Source organism: Parasteatoda tepidariorum, chromosome 3 (genome assembly GCF_982258835.1).
Source record: "Parasteatoda tepidariorum strain Cologne lab strain chromosome 3, Ptep-v5.0, whole genome shotgun sequence".
Taxonomy (NCBI): domain Eukaryota; kingdom Metazoa; phylum Arthropoda; class Arachnida; order Araneae; family Theridiidae; genus Parasteatoda; species Parasteatoda tepidariorum.
This window is the reverse complement of record NC_141757.1, coordinates 49,959,109-49,978,515: the sequence shown is the minus strand read 5'-3', so window position 1 is coordinate 49,978,515 and position 19,407 is coordinate 49,959,109. Positions and strand designations below refer to the sequence as shown.

The following is a 19,407-nucleotide window of genomic DNA, read 5'->3' as shown; positions in this document are numbered from 1 at the left end:
CCTCTTTAACATAATTCTCCGTAACATTTTGTAGGATTATGTTTAAGTAGGATTAAACTTGAAGGGACAAAATGAAAACTTTGTCCTTTCAAGACAATCTCAACCCGAGGTTCTGTCCACGCGAAGTTTTAAGACTTTCTTTCATTATTTACAATATGTGACTTTTGATATCCAGCCAAATTGTAGAGCTTTGTCAATATTCTATAAGGGCATCATCTCACGTAGCCAGTATCTTCGCTTAAACAATATCCTTTTAAACATAATTCAACAAAACATTTCTTAGGATTAAACTTAGACGGACAAAATGTAAACTTCGTTCCTTCAAGACAATCTCAACCCGAGGTTCTGTCCACGCGAAGTTTTAATACGTTCTTTGATTATTTACAATGTGTAACCAGGGGTCTGTTTAGAAGAAATTTGGGTCCGTTAACGGACCCTTCACAAAATATCTTTTCATAAAAACGGACCCTTCACAAAATATTTTAACTTAAAAACGGACCCTTCACAAAATGATTTTTCTTTTAATCGGACCCTTCACAAATTTGTTTGTCTTCATTATTGTTTTGTTAATCGACTAAACACTTCCCAGGGCAGAAAACAAGAAAGATGGATGCAAACGAACTAAGTTTTGTCTTCGACAGACGATTCTTCCATTATTCGTCCGAAATGAATTTTCTGCGTTCAGCAGTATAGGCTAAATACCAAGTATTTGTATGTTGCATTTCTAATTTAGAAGCAGCAATTGCCGTTTATTTTTGAAAATCAAATTTTTATAATTATAATTTTACAGTGCCGAGCATAATCTTGTATCTATTTACAATTTAAAAACTCATTGAAAAAGTTTTTTGCAATAACCGGACCCTATTTGCACAAATTCATAAAAGCGAACCCAGGTTGAAAGAATGTGAGTAATTTTTCCACAATTTCACGAAAAACGGACCCTTCACAAAATGTCTGGACAGACCCCTGGTAACTCGTGGTACCCAATCAATTACTAGAGTTCCTTCAATATTCGGAAACGGTATGATCCCACAAAGTCAAAATTTCACTTGAATATATTTATTATAATCCTACAAATATTGCATCTACTAGAATGTTTTCGAAGATCATAAGTGATTTATTTTTAATAAACTTTTGTCTTGCAAGATTTTCTTAACCCGAAATCAAAAAGTTTTATCCACACAGAATTTTGGTTGGTTGGTTCTAATGCCACTTGCCACACGAGCAAGCTTGCTTGGTGAAGCTGAGCAAATTTAAGGCAGAATGTGCGATTCTTGTTTTTCAGTGGCGCCATCTATGGCCAAGAATTCGACTTCGCCACATCAAACGTCACACCTGTTTATAAGGCGGACCCATTCATTCATCCATTCATTCATCTACAGATCGTAATTTTGACCTGTATCAGAGAACAATCGATCTCCAATCCAGTACCCCCAGAGGTCTTGATTTGTTATGGGAACATGGACGACTTTTGCGACTTCCGGCGGGGTTCGAACCCACGAACTCTCGGACATGGGCCCAGCGCCCTACTTACCAGGTTATCCCGGCGTACACGGAATTTTAATACACCTTAAGTGAATCCAATTATACATTTATCAATAAATTATTAAAAAAAACTAATTTTTATTTTAAAAGAAATAATACTTAGATCTTTAATACTTATATTATAACCAAACATTATTAATTGAATAATTATGCAACTAAAATGCTAAAAAAACATTAAAATTGAAAATGCAAACTATACCATTTACTTTAATTCCACTTAATTCCTCCCAAATTAGAAAGCGCTATAACATTACTTCAAACAACTAATCTAAAATCATTATGCAAACCATTTTCTTCATGCTTGGGATAAAAAGTGCAGTACAAGTTTAAAAGGATGGAGAAAAAAAAGTTTCTCTCATTAGTAAAAGGGGTTTCATATTTAAACTCTTAATCCTCTATTTCAAAATAATAAAACTTTCATTCCTCTTTGTTTACATTAAATGGGGAATCGATGGTGAAACAAGTCTTATAGAATCCATTTGAATAATCTTTTAAATGTCAAAGTTCATGGAAGGGGGTTTGCGCTTCTCTGCTATACACTTTTCCCAAAAGTTTTTTGATCCTACTCATGAATGTGATATTTATCTTTAAGCTGCGAGATTCTGTATTGAAAAGGAATGCTTATACGGTATATGGTTTGCAAGATTCTATTCGTCAATAAATTAAGTCGAGCATATTTTGAACGTAAGGATAATCATGAAACAAAAATACTTTATTTACATAAACTTCAGTTTAATTAGAAATTACTCAGTTGGTATTAGTACGCATTATAAATTAATTCAGAAAGCAGGAAAATAACGAATTTTTTTGTTTCAAATTTAACTGAAACTAAATCTTTATAAGCATTTCAAAATAACTTGAGAAAGTTATGATTTAAATTTCTTTAAGAGTGGTGGCATGATCAAATTGCTTCTATGCACCTGCTTATATTTAAAAACCAGTTATGTTAAAATTAGTTTTACAATCACTAATAATTTTACATGTGATTGTAATAAAGCACGCGCTGATTTCTTTTCACATTACTAACTATTTGGAAAAAATAAAAACACAAACTATTTCAGGCTATATATATATATATATATGTATATAATTCTGTTTTAGTTCAAAATGTAAAGAAAACAAGAGGAAAATTACAGAACAATGAAAAAAAAAGGGGGGGGGGAGGAAAGAATAAAAATAAAAATAACAAAAACCGGAAGAAAAAAAATTTCCGGAGAAAAGAGAACAAAAAATTTAAAAAAATTTCTAAAAATCTGGAAAATAAAAGATATAATCTTCTCATCAGCTCACACGATTATATCCGCAAAAAAGAGTGCTTTCTAATATCGTATCAATATAGCCAAAGCAAAATATATCAATCCAATAGTGTGTATCAATACAATACACGAGCTTTAACAAAAGCTTTAAACATAGTAGATGTAGGCATCGGTCATCGAGGTGAAATAAAAGTGCATGAAGCTCACAGTGCATGAACGCGAAAGAGTAGTCATTTAGCGTTGAGCATTTACTAGCTTTTTTATTACTCAATCTTACTTTCAATTTTTATTTAATAAGTTCATTATTAACAAATTTTTTATTCAATTTTCTTAGTTGATACTAGCTGGGATGGAATTACTGAATTGAAAATTACTATTTATGATTTGAGTCATTCTATCTCGGAAACTATCGATTTTTGGACTGCGTGTCAATCAGAACTTACGATCAGAATTTTTTGAACAATATAATTAAATTTTTGCCAATTAGACGAATTATTTCATACAAATACTTTTAGATGATTACAACAGTAAAAGACGTCATCGCAAAGGCAAAATGAAATATTGCAAATGAAAAGTTAGATTACAAATAAAAATAAAAACATCATTAAACTTATAATTTGTGAAAAATATGTAGGGGAGAGTGGGGTCAATTGTAACATTTTTTACTTAACTATTTTTAACTAACAAAAAATCCAATATATTATCAGTATTAATTGACAGACGAGTAAAGTAGACTATTCTCTACTAGAAAAAAAATAAATACCTTATTTTAAATGTTATTATATTAGTAATTAACAATTTTCGACAGTCGTGCACTTGTTACAATTGTCCCCACTTACGGGGTCAATTGTAACAGTTCATAAATTCAACTAAAACATAGTTAATTATACATATTATCATAGCTGTGATATATTTTTTTATTGATCAAAATAGTAGTCATATTTTTGGAGTAAAAATAATAATGAGCAGAGACCTAAAGGGTTAAACTTTTAACTTTAAGGGGTTAAAAATTTTAATTTATGCTGTGAAAGGTGACAAATAAAATAATGCTCATGCAACATAATATAAATGATATAGGAAACTATTGGTGGTTCTTAAAGAGTTAAGTAATTGTTTGTAAGCATAAGATTATTTATTTTCAGCTGTTACAATCGTCCCTTTACTTATTGTTACAATTGTCCCCAAGACGCCATTTCAGCTTCATTTGTTAAAAACAATGCTAGTTAATTAACTAAACTAATCTTTTTTTCTGAAATGTTAATTAAGGTGTCCACTTACATATTCGGTTAATAATTTTTATTTATTTAAACAAAATTACTTTGTTGCAATATAATATTCTAATACCAAAAAAATTACTTGCGTAGCGTGAAAATATCTTTTGTGATGTAACTCTTTCAAAAGTACCTAGAAATGGTTGCCAGCAGGGGTGTACATGTAGATTTATTAAATACACCTTGTGCGCCACCTAAGAACCAAATCTAAAACCCGACACTCGAAATTTTTGCTCTGTTACAATCGTACCCTGTTACAATTGACCCCACTCTCCCCTACTGTTATAATAAAATCAGTTAAAACAGGTTTTCCGATCCTTAGTTCACATTAGCTATGTTTAATTTTGCAATCTCAATAATTTAGTCTGTTTACTTGAAGAGTATCTTTTTTCTTAAAAATGAAAATTAACTACTGAAAATCGTATGGTAAATAAAAATTTGTTCTTATGTCTTAATAAAATAAATTAATTTATACAATTTATCTCAATATTTCAATTACATCTTATTTTGACTTATAATAATCTAACATATTTAAACGAATTATCATATTTGTATTGTCATCGTAGATTATTAATTATTCATTATATACATTTTAGGTGATATGACGGGTAAATATTCAGCCTATACAATTTACGAAGGTCACGAAATCATGTTTCATGTCTCTACCCTTCTGCCTTATTCTAAAGACAATCGCCAACAAGTAAGTAAAATTTTCGTTGTAACAAACCTTAAGAATAAGGCGTACCTATTAAATAGGATTTATACAGCAAAAAGTATGGTTAAAAAATTTATCTCATCTCGTTTAAATCTTTCTCACTCCCAACGTATAAAATTTTCATTGTTGGAAACTCTGAAAATTTTTGATTTAATTGTTGAAATTCGTAAAATGATTTAAATGCTGAAATGCGTCTAATTATTAATTTAATTTTTGAAATTCGCTACACGATTATTAACTAGTTATTTTAGAGTTATACGTTTACTTTTAGAGGTAGACTTCGTTGCCTGATTGATGGTATATTGATTTATACTATCGTAACTATTATGTTTTAATTAGAAACATGAAAGATTTACAATTTTTTTAATTTTGTTAACTGTTTTACGGATTGGTACTATGTTAGGACTATGCTTAAGCTGTCATGTTACGAAACCAATGATGGATAGGTGTGGCAATAATGGGGTCAACCGTACTGACTGGTGTGACCAAAAAAGTTTAATAAAGGAAATTATAATATGACCAGAACCTTATCAAGACTTTAAGGGAAGAGTTGGACAGCAAAATTAAGAAATGTGACGACTATTTGAAATCGTCAAAGATAATGAAATCTTCTTCAATCATTTCATAAGAAAGTACTACTGGTAGTCATACAAGAACTTATCGTCATATAAGAACATATAAGAACTTACTTAACTAATGGATAACATACCCTGAATAGGTGAGGCTGTAATCTCCTGTTCTAGAGGCTCTAATAACTCTTGATTTATTTATTTTCTTTGTCATAAGTATTATCGTTACTAGTTCCAACATATTGCTTCAGTCTTATTGTACTTTTGAAAAGTTGTATCTATCAAGTGTGCGTGTAAAGAATTTTCAAAACAAAAGTTACTGTTACCGTTGTTCTATAAAAATAGAATTGAGTGTCACCAGTAGTTGCGTTTCATTTGCTGTCATCACATCAGGCATCCAAATAACTATTAGAATGTATGTGATTTCTTCCTCTTAAATCCACAAATACTTGTAACAAAATATACCTAAACATGCCAACACTTAATGTATACCTATTTCTACCAAATGAGTGGACTTTATGTTTCTTGATTGGAAGGAAATAAACTAAAAAAAACTAATTATAATAAAACAAAATTGCATATTGCCAATTTCTATGTATTACAAACACAATGAATAAGAATTTTTAATTCATTGCTCAACGCATTTTTTACATATACTGAGTGTTTCCATTGTATATTTTCTACAAACATATTTCTTCCAATTATTATTATTTCTATAATTCTTATAATTATTCTTATAAATATTCTTATAATTATTCCTATAAATATTCTTATATTTATTATTATAAATATTCTTATAATTATTCTTATAAATATTCTTATAATTATTCTTATAATTATTCTTATAAATATTCTTATAAATATTCTTATAATTATTCCTAGAAATATTCTTATATTTATTATTATAAATATTCTTATAATTATTCTTATAAATATTCTTATAATTATTCTTATAATTATTCTTATAATTATTCTTATAAATATTCTTATAATTATAAGAATTATAATTCCTATAATTATTCTTATAATTAATATTATTTCTTCTAAGAACTTGTGCTGTCTTAATTGTTTCTATATTTTTCTGGGTAGAAACGAAAAGTTAGTTAGAAATGAAGTAAAGCTAGCAAAATAAAATATAAGCTACTTACCAAAACATTTAGTTTTTGTCACTTTTTCTTACGCAAAAATGCCAATTTAAAATTTTAGGTAATTTTTTGAAATTTGAATTCACAGTTATTCTGATTGAACTAGCTACGCAACAGTCTTAGCAGAAATATACAACTAATCGAATGCAATACGTTGAACACGCAATACATCGTAATTTCTGATCCGATAACCTTATAAAGCAATAAATTGTTCTCCCGGTCAAATGACCGGTTGTGGTAGAAATAGGTATACGACAAATATTATTCGAAACACACAAAATACAAAAAAAAATAATGATAGGATATTAACTGTATATAATTGTTAGAAAAAGTCATTAAGTCAAATGAGCGAAACGATAAGATGATAAGCGCATTTTCGATGCGAAAGTTCTTAAACGGTTATTTGACCGGTAATGGCATGTTTAGTGTTAAAACGTAGTTTTCCAAACTTTTTAAAATATTTTCTTTGAAGAAAAAAAAGCTATTATCACTTTGATACCATCGTTTGTCTTTTCCTACCCTACTCTTTTTTTTCAACGCTCTTTTAAATCATTGTATTTTGTTCAATCTTGTTCCCTTTCTTTATTGACCAGCATTTCCTAAGTTAATATCTTTTGTTATCTCGAATAATTCTGTGGTATTTCCCCTATTTTCTTTTTTTTTTTATGTTTCAGCAATGATGATGTTACCAATTATTATACAAGAGTCATCATCTTCCTCTTTTTGATTACATTGGGTTTTTATGCATTTAATAAAGGGATACCCTTTCTTATGAGTTTTATTATTTTTATGGGAATAACAATAACTTTTATCTGGTACTGGAGTCAAATCATATTACATTAGATCTGGTCTTTGATTTATGAAGAGAAAAACAATAAATACAAGATAGAACTGTAATCAGGTGATTATGGCTAGAGTTCTAACATGGAGTTGCTTTAATAAGGAAAGAATGTCATGATTGATTAAATTTTGTCTCCAGAAAATAAAACACACACTGATCTTGAACAATCTCGATAAGAAGTTTGTCAATTACTTAGATAATGGATTTGATTAAATGAATAGTCCATCTTGACAGTATGTCTTTGATGAATTGCCGTTAAAAAGGAAATAAATAGATAGTACCTTAACTTTACTACCCTTTAATAATTGTAATAGTTTTAAATTATATTGCATGTGAAATCATTTATTTAATTTTTGTTTTTAATAAATTTATAATCTTTTTTAGGTAGAAAGAAAGAGGCATATAGGCAACGATATTGTGAATATAATATTTCTTGAAGGTTCTCATGTTGACCACATAAACTTCAAACCAACAATGATAAAATCTCAATTTACTCGTATCCTTTGACTCTTTGTACAATATTGGGACATAGGTGTCCCACTTGTTTAGAAATTTTTGAAAATTATCCTTCTTTTGGTTCTTTAGCAAAATAGTCCTTATTAACGACTTTCACAAATAGAAAACGGAAATAAATATGTATATATTACTACAAAAGTCAGAAGTATGGTAAATCTTAAGTTTTACCAGTAATACTTAGGCTTTACCAACGTGGCTTAGTAAAAGTCTGAAGTGTGCTAGAGATAAAACATAGAAGTTAGCAACACCTTCTGGTAAAAGCACTAAATGAACCGAACTATTGAAATTTATTTTTAAGATATTAAAATGTCTTCCGTAGTAATCGGGAAAATTGTTCATTAGTTCATCTTTTTCACAGGGAATCTTATTTGTAAAATGTAATAAATATTGCACTATTTTTTTTTAATTCTTTGATGAATAATTCCAAGAAAGATCTATCGACGCGTTATTAAATCATACCCTTATATCATCCCTTATTATTATGTTAGCCCTTATATCATCAAGATTCGATCATCATAATAAAAGTTATTCAGGATGATATGCGCCATTTTTTACACTTAAATCTGTATAGAACGTCTACCTGATTTCTCCCTCTTTATTGCGAATTACTGGTGATTTACACCAGAAATTTGGAGTAAGTTTGAGAAATAGCAATGTATTTAAGGGATTAGAGGTTGACTTCTTTTAGTTGCAACTTAAATCAATAATAACGCTGGCAGTTTGGTCATTGTGATCAATATTAAATTAAATCTAACAGTTATGCGTATTGGTTGTTCTTGAAATTTTGCCGTTAATTAATACACATTTTATAGAAATAAAATCATCAAAATTTTAACTATAAAAAATACTATACATACACAAGAATTTACAACTTTGATCTTAATCTTATAGTAATAGTAGTAAGTATAATAATTTTTCTAATGCAAACATAATAACATAAGCTCTAGTTATCACATTTACTTTGAAGAAAAAAACGGTAAAAATGCAACTTTTTTTTTAATTATATTTAATGAGGGAAAATGAAGAAATACTTAGCAAAATGATTTCTTACAACTTCTGATATTTTAATTGCGTTTCTCAGTTTTACTACACGTTCTATAGATAAATCAGGAGTTTATTGCCTTTTTTGTGCAATTGTAAACCTCAGAACTCTTTACATGGAAAAGCGCAATTCAGTATTGCCCTCATTTTAATTCCCGTGACCAGAATTAGACCTTTCATCGGGCAACCGTCCAAAAACAGTAAAACTTTCTGTAAGCTTCGAAAACCTGTGCGTGCCTTATTTACCGCTATAACTTCCCAACACTGGCACCTTAATTTTAACTAGTTTCTGAGAGAAAACCCTGTTCTTTTTTTTTTTTTGTTTATTTAAGCCCACGACCTGATATAAATACATTGGAAAGCTTTATGTACTCCTCAAATTGACACTCTTAAAAGCATTGCTATTTTTTATGAATCTTCCTGATAAAATTTCTTCTGATATTTAGATATTTGCAACTCTTGCATAATATTTAAATTAACACGCAAGAAACCGCTTTCACTTTTTAATAACTCAGTAATTTCTGACTAATTTTTCATTGATGGCAGAGAACTATTTTGTGCCAAATTCTAAATAAATTTAGAATGCACAAAGAAGTTTCACTGCTTAAAAATATTAAATTTTAAACTTAAAGAACATGTCTCGTTTAAATTTTTGGTTTAACTGTATGAAGAAACATAGGTCTGAAACGCTAAAATTCAAGAGCTGTTAAAGATTCCAGTGATGCTCAGTGCTTCAATTTTATTGCTTCTTAGAGTACTCAATTCAACTACGGCTCAATATCAATTCTCCGTTCAACTGTGCTTAAAAAATATCTATTCATTTATTAATATGCAAATTATAACAATCTAAGGGTTTTTTTCTGGTTTAAAAAATAATCGCAAAAAAAACCCTCAATGAAAAAACATTGTTACATGAAAATATCACTGCTAATTTTTAACCGTAATCAAGTTGAATACAAAACTATAACAAACAAACAAAATACAATATGTCAAATTTTCTATTGAATTATCACCTTTAAAAAACTAAATTTTCGCATAAGAAAATTTTCATGAGAATTAAGTTCGCTTCAAGATGAGGGAGCGATAAAAATATTCGATCTGGCACTTTACTAATAAACATGCAGTAAATTTGATCGATATTAATAGCAATATGTCAAATAGTATCAACAGATTAGTTCATGTTTTGAAACCTAGTGAGGAATGCTGGCAGAGTTTAGTGCGTTGTGGAAAATGCCCAGCAAGCATAATGAAAAAGTCATCTTTTAACTAATCATAAATTTTATTAAGCAATAAAAATCATAACTTAACTTAAACATCATAAAGGAAAACAATCCTCTCCATAACATGAGGTAACGAATTCAATACATACAGTAATGAAAATCAAACGAAACAAAACTTCAAATCCAATCTTGATTTGTTATATATATACAAAATAACACTTGCATAATGAGGGTACTTACACATTCAAAATTAATACTATGCAAATTCTGTCTTCGAATTATTTTTAAATGTTCGAACTCCCTCCTTCAGAGGTTTTTCGAACTCGTGATCTCTGACTCTTACTCGAACCTTGTTCATTGAAATTCATTGTCTGACATGCGGCCCCATCGAACATTTCAAAATAAATTCCTTTAATTTTATTTAATTCAGTCTTAGTTAAAGCCTTAGTCAAAAAATCAGCCAAATTACTTTTACTTTTAATATACTTAATTTCGAATTTTCCCTCATTAAGCAAATTTCTCACAAAATGAAATCTAATATCAATATGCTTCGTCTTTAAATTTTCAACATTATTTTTACAATAATAAATTGCAGATTGATTGTCACAATACAAAACAGGTTTTTCAATTTTTGATATTATGTTTAACTCATTACATATGTTTGTAAACCATAAAAGTTCTTTAACCTTATCGGTTAATGCTATAAATTCTGATTCCATGCTACTTAATGCAATACATTTTTGTTTGCTACATTTCCAACTAAAAGGAATACCTGCTAAGCATATCAAATAACCTGATGTAGAAAATCTGTTAAATGACAACCCCAATTTGCATCTGAATAAGCTATCAAAGAAGAATTATTAAGATTTGATAAACAAAGTTTATGTTCTTTAGTATTTATTACATAATTCATTAAATCTACAACTACAGTCCAATGTTGGTAATTATAGCAATTCGAGAATTGTGACATAACGTTCACAGCATATGAAATATCTGGTCTGCTACGATTTGCTATAAAAGATAAGCACCCTATCAATGTACGAAAAGGAAATTTCTTCATTATTTTATTTTCAACAATTTCATTTACTTTATTTGGCAATTTAAAACCTACTTTAATTGGTGACGTAACATGAGTTTTAGGTAATTTATTAAATCGTTTACATAATTTTTCAATATAAGTTTTTTGATGTAAATACAAACTACCGTTTTTGTTCTCAAAGTTAACACCTAACAAATATTTGACTTTTCCTAAATTTTGAATATCAAGTTTACTCTTAATCAATTCAATAGTTTCATCTAAAATAGTTTTAGTCTTACAAAATAACACCATGTCATCAACGTATACTAATAAAATAATATTATTCATTTTATATACACAATTACAACATTTGAATTTTTCGAAACCAATCGATTTTAATATAGCATCTAACTCAGCATTCCATTCTCTACCTGATTGTTTAAGTCCATATATCGACTTTTTAAGTAAACATACTTTATTCGTTTCACCTTTAATTTCAAAACCTGGAGGTTGCTTCATATAAATTACCTCACTAAGATTTCCATACAAATATGCTGCTTTCACATCTAGCTGTGCATATTTCCAACATAACATAGACACAAGAATAATAAATAGTAATCTAATAACAGAAAAATTCACAACTGGTGAAAATACATCAAGAAAGTCAACACCATGCTGTTGTCTAAAACCTTGTGCTACAAGTCTAGCTTTGTATTGTTTAACATTATTGTTTTCATCTCTTTTTACTGCATAAACCCACCTATTTCCTATTACTTTAGCATTGGGAGGTTTATCAACTATTTCCCATACCTTTCTTTCGTTCATAATATTTAACTCTTTTTCCATTGCCTTATTCCACTGATTTCTTTCTGGTAGTTTTTGTGCATCAGAAAAGTTTTTCGGTATTTCTGCATTGTATACCTCACCTTCAAATATATCACTTATCTGATTATCTACAAAAGAATTAGATGGCGAATCTTCACTTTCGCTATCAGTGTCACTATGGGAAGAAGTTAAATTTTGAGTTTTGCTTAAAGCTTTAAAATTAAATTTAGAATGATAATACTCAATTTGGTTTTTATCGCAATATTCTTTAGCTTGGTTGTTTGATCTCAATCTGGTTTTATCGCCTGGAGGGTAATAGTAAACATCTATTCTGCTACTTTTATTACGCGGTCTCTCAACTCTAGTCCATTCTGTTATTTTTAAAGGTTTTAATTTTAAATCTGGAGATTTAGCATGAACCTTATCTATTACATTATCATTGTTATCATCAAAATTGATATCTGAATTCAGATTTATAAATAAAAAGTTTTCATTACTAGGTTTACCAAATAGTGTTTTAACTCCGTTTTTACTTTCATCAATTTTTACGTGTATAGTTTCTATAGTTTTCCTATCTTTAGGCAAGTAAATTCTATAACCTTTAGTATTGACTGCATATCCAGTTACAATTCCTACTTTTGCATTTGGTTGTAGTTTGTTTCTCTGAACTTTAGGAATATGAGCATACGCTAAAGATCCAAATACTTTGAAATGTTTAACTGATGGTTTATAACCATAGAAAATTTCAAACGGTGTTTTACCTTCCAGTAGTTTGTGTTCACTACGATTCTTTACGTGAACAAAACAATGCAGTGCTTCTGCCCAAAATCTACCTTTTAAACCACTATCGGCTAACATTGAGCGTATTCCCTCTCCAGCTACTCTGTTATAAGATTCGGCTATCCCATTTTGCTCTGGAGTGTATACTGAAGTTCTCTCCATGCGTATACCTAATTCATTAAGAAAATCTTGAAATTTTACATTACAAAATTCCATGCCGTTATCACACCTTACAGATTTAAGTTTAGTATTTAACTGCCTTTCATATTTTGCTAAATACAGTTTAAAGCAATTAAAAACTTCATGTTTATGTTTTATAGTAAAAATTTCAACATAACGAGAAAAATCATCTATTACTGATACAAAATATTCAGCTCCACCAACTGAATTTACTGGACTTTTACCCCAAACATCCATATGTACTTTCTCTAATACACTTTTAGTCATTATACCGTGATTTACTTTAAAACTAGTTCTAGTCGATTTAGTTATTTTACAAGTATTACAAGTATCAAATTTACCACACAAATTATCTAAACCATTCACAACATTGTTTTGACTCATATGATTTAACATTCCAATATTTAAGTGGCAAAATCGTCTATGAACCAATTCCCTATCTAGACCTGTACTAAATGCTAATTCTTTAGTTACTACCACTTTTTCAACATAGCCTTTAAGTATATACAACTTATCAATTCTAGGTACAGTAAATAAATAATTATGGTTTTTACCAAATACAGTCATTTTGTTGTTGCCCCATTTTACAGTAATCCCTGCTAAATCCATATTCGAACCGCTTATTAAATTTCTACGCATATTGGGTGCAAAATATACATTTTCTAATTTTATGGGAACAAATTTATCTCTATCTTTAACATTAAAATGTATATCACCAATACCAAAAATATCAGACTTACTATTTTTATCTCCAACAAGTACTTGACTAGGATTCAAAGTCTTGAAGTTACTAAAGTAGTCTCTTTGTGTACAGAAGTGAGCTGTGCTGGCAGTGTCAATCAGGAATTCAACAAACTGCTTGTCTTTCCCTTGGTGAATTTCAGCATCCCTTATCGTAGTCAAATCACTGTAAAAAGTTTCCTTGGAATCTTGAGTTTTAGAATTCCGTTTCGTGGTTTTCTTCTTCAGGAAACATCTTTCCGCACTATGTCCTTTCTTATTGCAGTAGGAACACATAATTGTTGTTGTATCATTGCCCAGGACGCGACCACTGCTTTTATTTCCATTCAACTTCCGATAGGCTTGCTTTCTAGTAGATGAAGTAGTATAAGCATCGGCGACTATGTCCTCTCCTCTCTCTTTCTGCTTTTGTTGTATCCTTCCAGATTCGATTAGGAGCTCCTTTTCAACATTAGAAATCGAAAAATCTTTATCTTCTAGTCGATAAAGCATTTGAACTAAGTTGTCATAATCTGCTGGCAATCTTCTAATTAATTGGAAACATGTGAGCTTTTCTGACATTACAAAACCTGCTTCATGAATCTGTTTCCTTTTTTCATTTACTAACTTGCAGAAAATGCCAATAGTCTCCTTCTCTGGATCAAACTTCAATTCAAAGAATTCATCAATAAGTCCGGCTAACCGTGCTCGGGAGGTAGGTTCAAAGTTTTTCTTCAAAATAGTCCACGCTGTCTTTCCGTCCTCTGTGTCGGCTATCAGCGGTTGAAACTGCTCATCAATTCCTTGGAATATAGTAGAGTAACTTCTAGCTTTTCGCATTTCATAAGAGCGTAAGTCTCTGTCTGTTGCATCAGTTGGTAATGGCTTCTCTGTACCACCAACAAATTCCCAAGATCCTTTATCGATGAGTAACACTTTCATATTTACTTTCCAACTACTATAATTGAAACTGTTTAGCTTTGTAAATCCCAATATGGAGCTGCTGTCATTTTCGGCCATCTCCAATCTATCTAAACGGCCCCAGTAGCGTTATAATAAACTTGCTTCCAAAGACGACAAAAGCTTAACTAAGCTGGGCAGGCATGGCCCATAACCTTGCTGGCAGAGTTTAGTGCGTTGTGGAAAATGCCCAGCAAGCATAATGAAAAAGTCATCTTTTAACTAATCATAAATTTTATTAAGCAATAAAAATCATAACTTAACTTAAACATCATAAAGGAAAACAATCCTCTCCATAACATGAGGTAACGAATTCAATACATACAGTAATGAAAATCAAACGAAACAAAACTTCAAATCCAATCTTGATTTGTTATGTATATACAAAATAACACTTGCATAATGAGGGTACTTACACATTCAAAATTAATACTATGCAAATTCTGTCTTCGAATTATTTTTAAATGTTCGAACTCCCTCCTTCAGAGGTTTTTCGAACTCGTGATCTCTGACTCTTACTCGAACCTTGTTCATTGAAATTCATTGTCTGACAAGGAATAATGGTGAAAACAAGAACCTACCAGAAGAAGTTCGCAAAGCTTCGTTTTCACAGAAAGGTTTTGAAATAATGTTTTTTTAATATATATATATTTGAAGTTCTGCGCATAAAATAAAAATAAATAAATTAATCTCTGTTTCTGAAATATTCCAACAACCCATCTACAAGATTCTTAAAATTCAAGTTTTCTAACAAAATGTTTCAAATGTATAATGTGAAAATTTTTCTTAAATAAATTTTTTAAACTGAGAAAAGCATCATCTGCAACTCTGAATTAAAAAAAACATTAGTCAAGTGCATCTTGTTTTGAGAAAGAATAATCTATCTATTGTTTGATTTGTTGCGTTAGTTCCATGGGAATGAAAGAAATTTTTTTTTTCGTCGAATGCCTGTTTTAGGCAGATTGTTCCTGTTTTTTTTCAGGGGTGCCATCTATGGCCAGGAATTCGACTTCTGCCACGCCATTCCCACAACCGCATCCGTTTATAGGGCGGGTCGCCTTCACACACAAAGGAGAAAGGACATAGAGCACAGAGAGAGAGAAAAAACATCCATGCCTTGCCCGGGATTCGAACCCAGGACCTTTCTGATGCAAGGACAGTTCCCTGCCCCCTAGGCAGGCCGGTCGGCAAGAGAAATGATAATTTTGAAGAAAAAAAAACTAAACACAAAATGATTTCAAATCTCCTAAAGAATGCATAGTTTTTTTAAAAATAATAATTTATTTCTCAAGTCTTCACAGTTTCTATAAATTATAAGCCTTAGTGTGCGAGATATCTCTTTGTCAGGAATTTCTAAATGCAAAATTTTCATTCTTAAAAATTTGCTTAGTTGAAATAAGTTTTTAAATAACATTCGGTTCAAAATAGAAAAAAAATATACATCAAAATTTTAAAATTTAGTTATATATGTTATAAATTAAAAATAGCATTTTGTAATTGAGATAAAAATTTAAATTTTATTATACAAATCGCTTTTTAAAATACTCAAATGCTCTATTCAAAGTTATAATTCGTAAAGGGGAATAACAAAAACTAACTGTTAAGAATATTTTAAAATTATTAATATATGCATTTAAATTCTAATTTATAGAAGGAATATTCTGATAATTCTATATACTTTATTAAAGATATTTAATTCCACACATGTAAGCTGATCTGAAATAACAGTTTATTAGACTATTACTAATTCCAATTATCTTGTAAATGTTCTAACTTATATATCTTGTTTACGTTATTAAAATTAATCAAATAAGAGTAAAAAGCAAAATTTGCTTCGTAAAATCCAAATGGAGTGTTAAATTTTTATGCTACATTTCTTATTAATTTGATTGCAAAAAACGTAATAACTATTTTAATTAATTGTTGGTTTCACTCAGCTTAAAGAAATGTACTTTCTAAAAGAAGGAGAAAAAAGTACTAATTCATTTGATAATTAGTTTCGTCTGATTTACAATCAAATGCGTGGTTAAATCCAAATATTTGAGATTATTTTAAAAAACCCATATTCATGAAACGTGCTCAGAAAAGATAAATTAATTTAAAACTTAATTTACTTTTCATTAAGGAGTTTCAAATACATTGCAAAGCCATAATTTTTGGAAACTTTTGAGAAAAAAACTTAGATAAGAAAATATAGCTATAAATGTGTATTTAGAAATATTTTAACTAAAGAAAGTCTGTAAATTAAGAATCCATTTCTGATATTCATTTTTTTAATTTAGTTAATTTTAGTTTTTGTATTTTTATTACATATTAATGAAGGATAAATAATAGATTGAAGTGAGGCACAAACTTGAATAAAATATAGTTGAGAGGCTGAATTCTTTCAAAGAATTTTTTTAAATTTCTTGTTAAATGTAATACTTTAAAGTGTAAATAAGCTAAATAATCATACATTTTCACACTCACTTTTGTAGAAGAGGCATACCGAGTGATTCAAATAATTGCTGTAAAAGAATTTAAAAACACGTATCGTTGGCACATAAATTGAACTCAAATACAATTCTATGCTAATTTATTCTGCTTAGTAAGATGAACATAGGATTCTAGTTTTGACTAAATTTTCAGTTTTTAAATTTTATTATAACTAAAACATTTATAACAAACAGAAAAACAGGTCATTACATAACTCTGCTCTACAGATAGGATCCATAATATTTTTTGATAATCTGGTGTAAAATATTCTGCAAAACAAACATCTTTTTATCAGTGATAAAAAAAAAACTTTAGAAATACCTATTCTATGTGCGACAATATGTTCTATCCACAAAAATATTTGCTGTTCAAATCCTCCAACATTTAAGGTTTTTCGGAAATATTTTCCAGTGAAAGAGAACGGAACCAGAAATTTTCAAGACAAGTGGAAATTTTAACAGCTTTTATATAAGGATTTAAAGTCACGGCGGACATTGTATACATTTGTTTAAATTTTTTTATGTGTAGTGGTGAACAAAAAACTGTTGAAATATTAATACATACTCTTTGCTACCACTAGAAAAAATATTGTGTAAAACTACGGATATTCCGCAGCAGTTGGAGGGTATATCGGTATCATATTTTATTAAACTTCAAAACCTACACCTTACTCGTGAAATGCCACATATAAAAGAATATGATAAATAAAGAATAAATATGCTGTAAAATTTTCAATTTTCAAAGTTACATTAATAAGTGAACCCAAAAAGGAAATTATTAGTTTTATTCTTAAAAACTGTCCTTTATTCTTAATATTTTGCATGAAATTTTGGTAGCTCAGCATAATAAGACGTATTTTAGAAACAAATTGTGTTTCGCTAACTTAAAATATTTCCTATCGCTTACGCCCACTACAAAAGAATTTTTTTGAAAATTTTATTTATTGCTCAAAATTAATCGTGAGGTTCTCATCATTTTATTATTTTAGCATTTTCACCAGTTGCTATGGTGACACATCATCCTTCTTACAGCCCCAATTGCTTCGTCAAAAAGGAAAATAATTAGATTTGATTGCGCATTACGTCAACAGAAAGATTAAATCTGCCAAAAAATAGTAAAGTATTTAAAATTTTTCATCACATTCAATATTTTATTTTTCATCTCAGTCTGGATTTTGAATAAATTTTTTATGAGTTATAAGGAAGATAAGTTAAAGTAAAATTTTATCAGAAATGTTTATTTCGGTAATTTATATCTTATTATTTTAGGCTGCATTAAAATGTCAGATGAAACTAAAAATAGTTTGATCAAACACATTCACGTATTTTGAAATTTTAAATAAAACTTGAATTTTTCATATCAAAAATTTTCAATTATTATGTTTTTTATTCGTTATAAATGAATGTTGAAAGATTTAAATCTTTAATATATAAAATGCGGATATTAAGTATTGTAGATATAAGTTCCATTTATATTATTTTTTTAAGATTTCAAATAATGAAACGGTAAATATTAGTTTAAACTGCTCTTTATTATGTTTTTTTAAGTTAACATGTTTGAATTTCGCTTAGAATTTTAAAAGGCACATAAATTACAGATTATTTCATAAACTTAGCAGGTTTTAAAATAAAATGTAGAATATGTATTGCTATTCTTACAACAAAAAATTATTGAGCTCGTTCTGTTGCAAATCAGAAAACTAGTATATATCCATATACTAGTATACTGCTCCATTTGCTAAATCATATGAAAAATTATGCAATATTTTTATTTTTATTTCGCAAAGATCCTAACATTAATGAATCTCTGTGCCAAGACCAAATTAAAAAAATGAACGATATTACGTTTTGAATAAAATTGTGCTTTTTAATTGTTCTAAATTGAGTGTGACGTAGAAACACTGAAAAAAGCAAGAAAAAGCAAGAAAATTACTGATAGAAAATGGATCTGAATTTACCTAAGACACGTTAACTCTTAAGCTGTGTACCAATTAGATTAGATGAGATCAAGTCAAACTTTTATACCTCTCACCAACTTTCGCATCATTGTTAACAGTATAATTTACTAGCATATTGGTTCCCTTCGCTGTACATTGTTTCTACAGTAAAGGTGATTTATAAAATTAAAAAATAACTTCAATTCATGATTTTCGAAGCGGCATTGTGGTAAGCTTAATCATACTATAATCACCATTTTATCAATTACAAGTCATTCTTTTCAATTTCTAACTGTTAGGAAAAATTATTTTTAAAAAAACAACTTAAGGTAGTTAAATCTATTATAATAGCATGAAAACATAAAATTTTGTTTGATTATATTTGAGACCCAAA

General features: G+C 29.0%; 1 protein-coding gene across 7 annotated transcripts in view; it reads left to right on the top strand.

Moving 5' to 3' along the window:
* Nucleotides 1–19,407, top strand: part of LOC107436145 (GTPase-activating Rap/Ran-GAP domain-like protein 3) — a 607,350-nt gene that overhangs the window by 541,236 nt on the left and 46,707 nt on the right. For all 7 annotated transcript variants that reach the window (XM_071179217.2, XM_016047730.4, XM_071179220.2 and 4 more), the window contains 2 exons: nt 4,669–4,772; nt 7,727–7,838. In XM_071179217.2, coding sequence (XP_071035318.1) covers nt 4,669–4,772; nt 7,727–7,838 — 216 coding nt within the window. The remainder of the gene's footprint in view (nt 1–4,668; nt 4,773–7,726; nt 7,839–19,407) is intronic.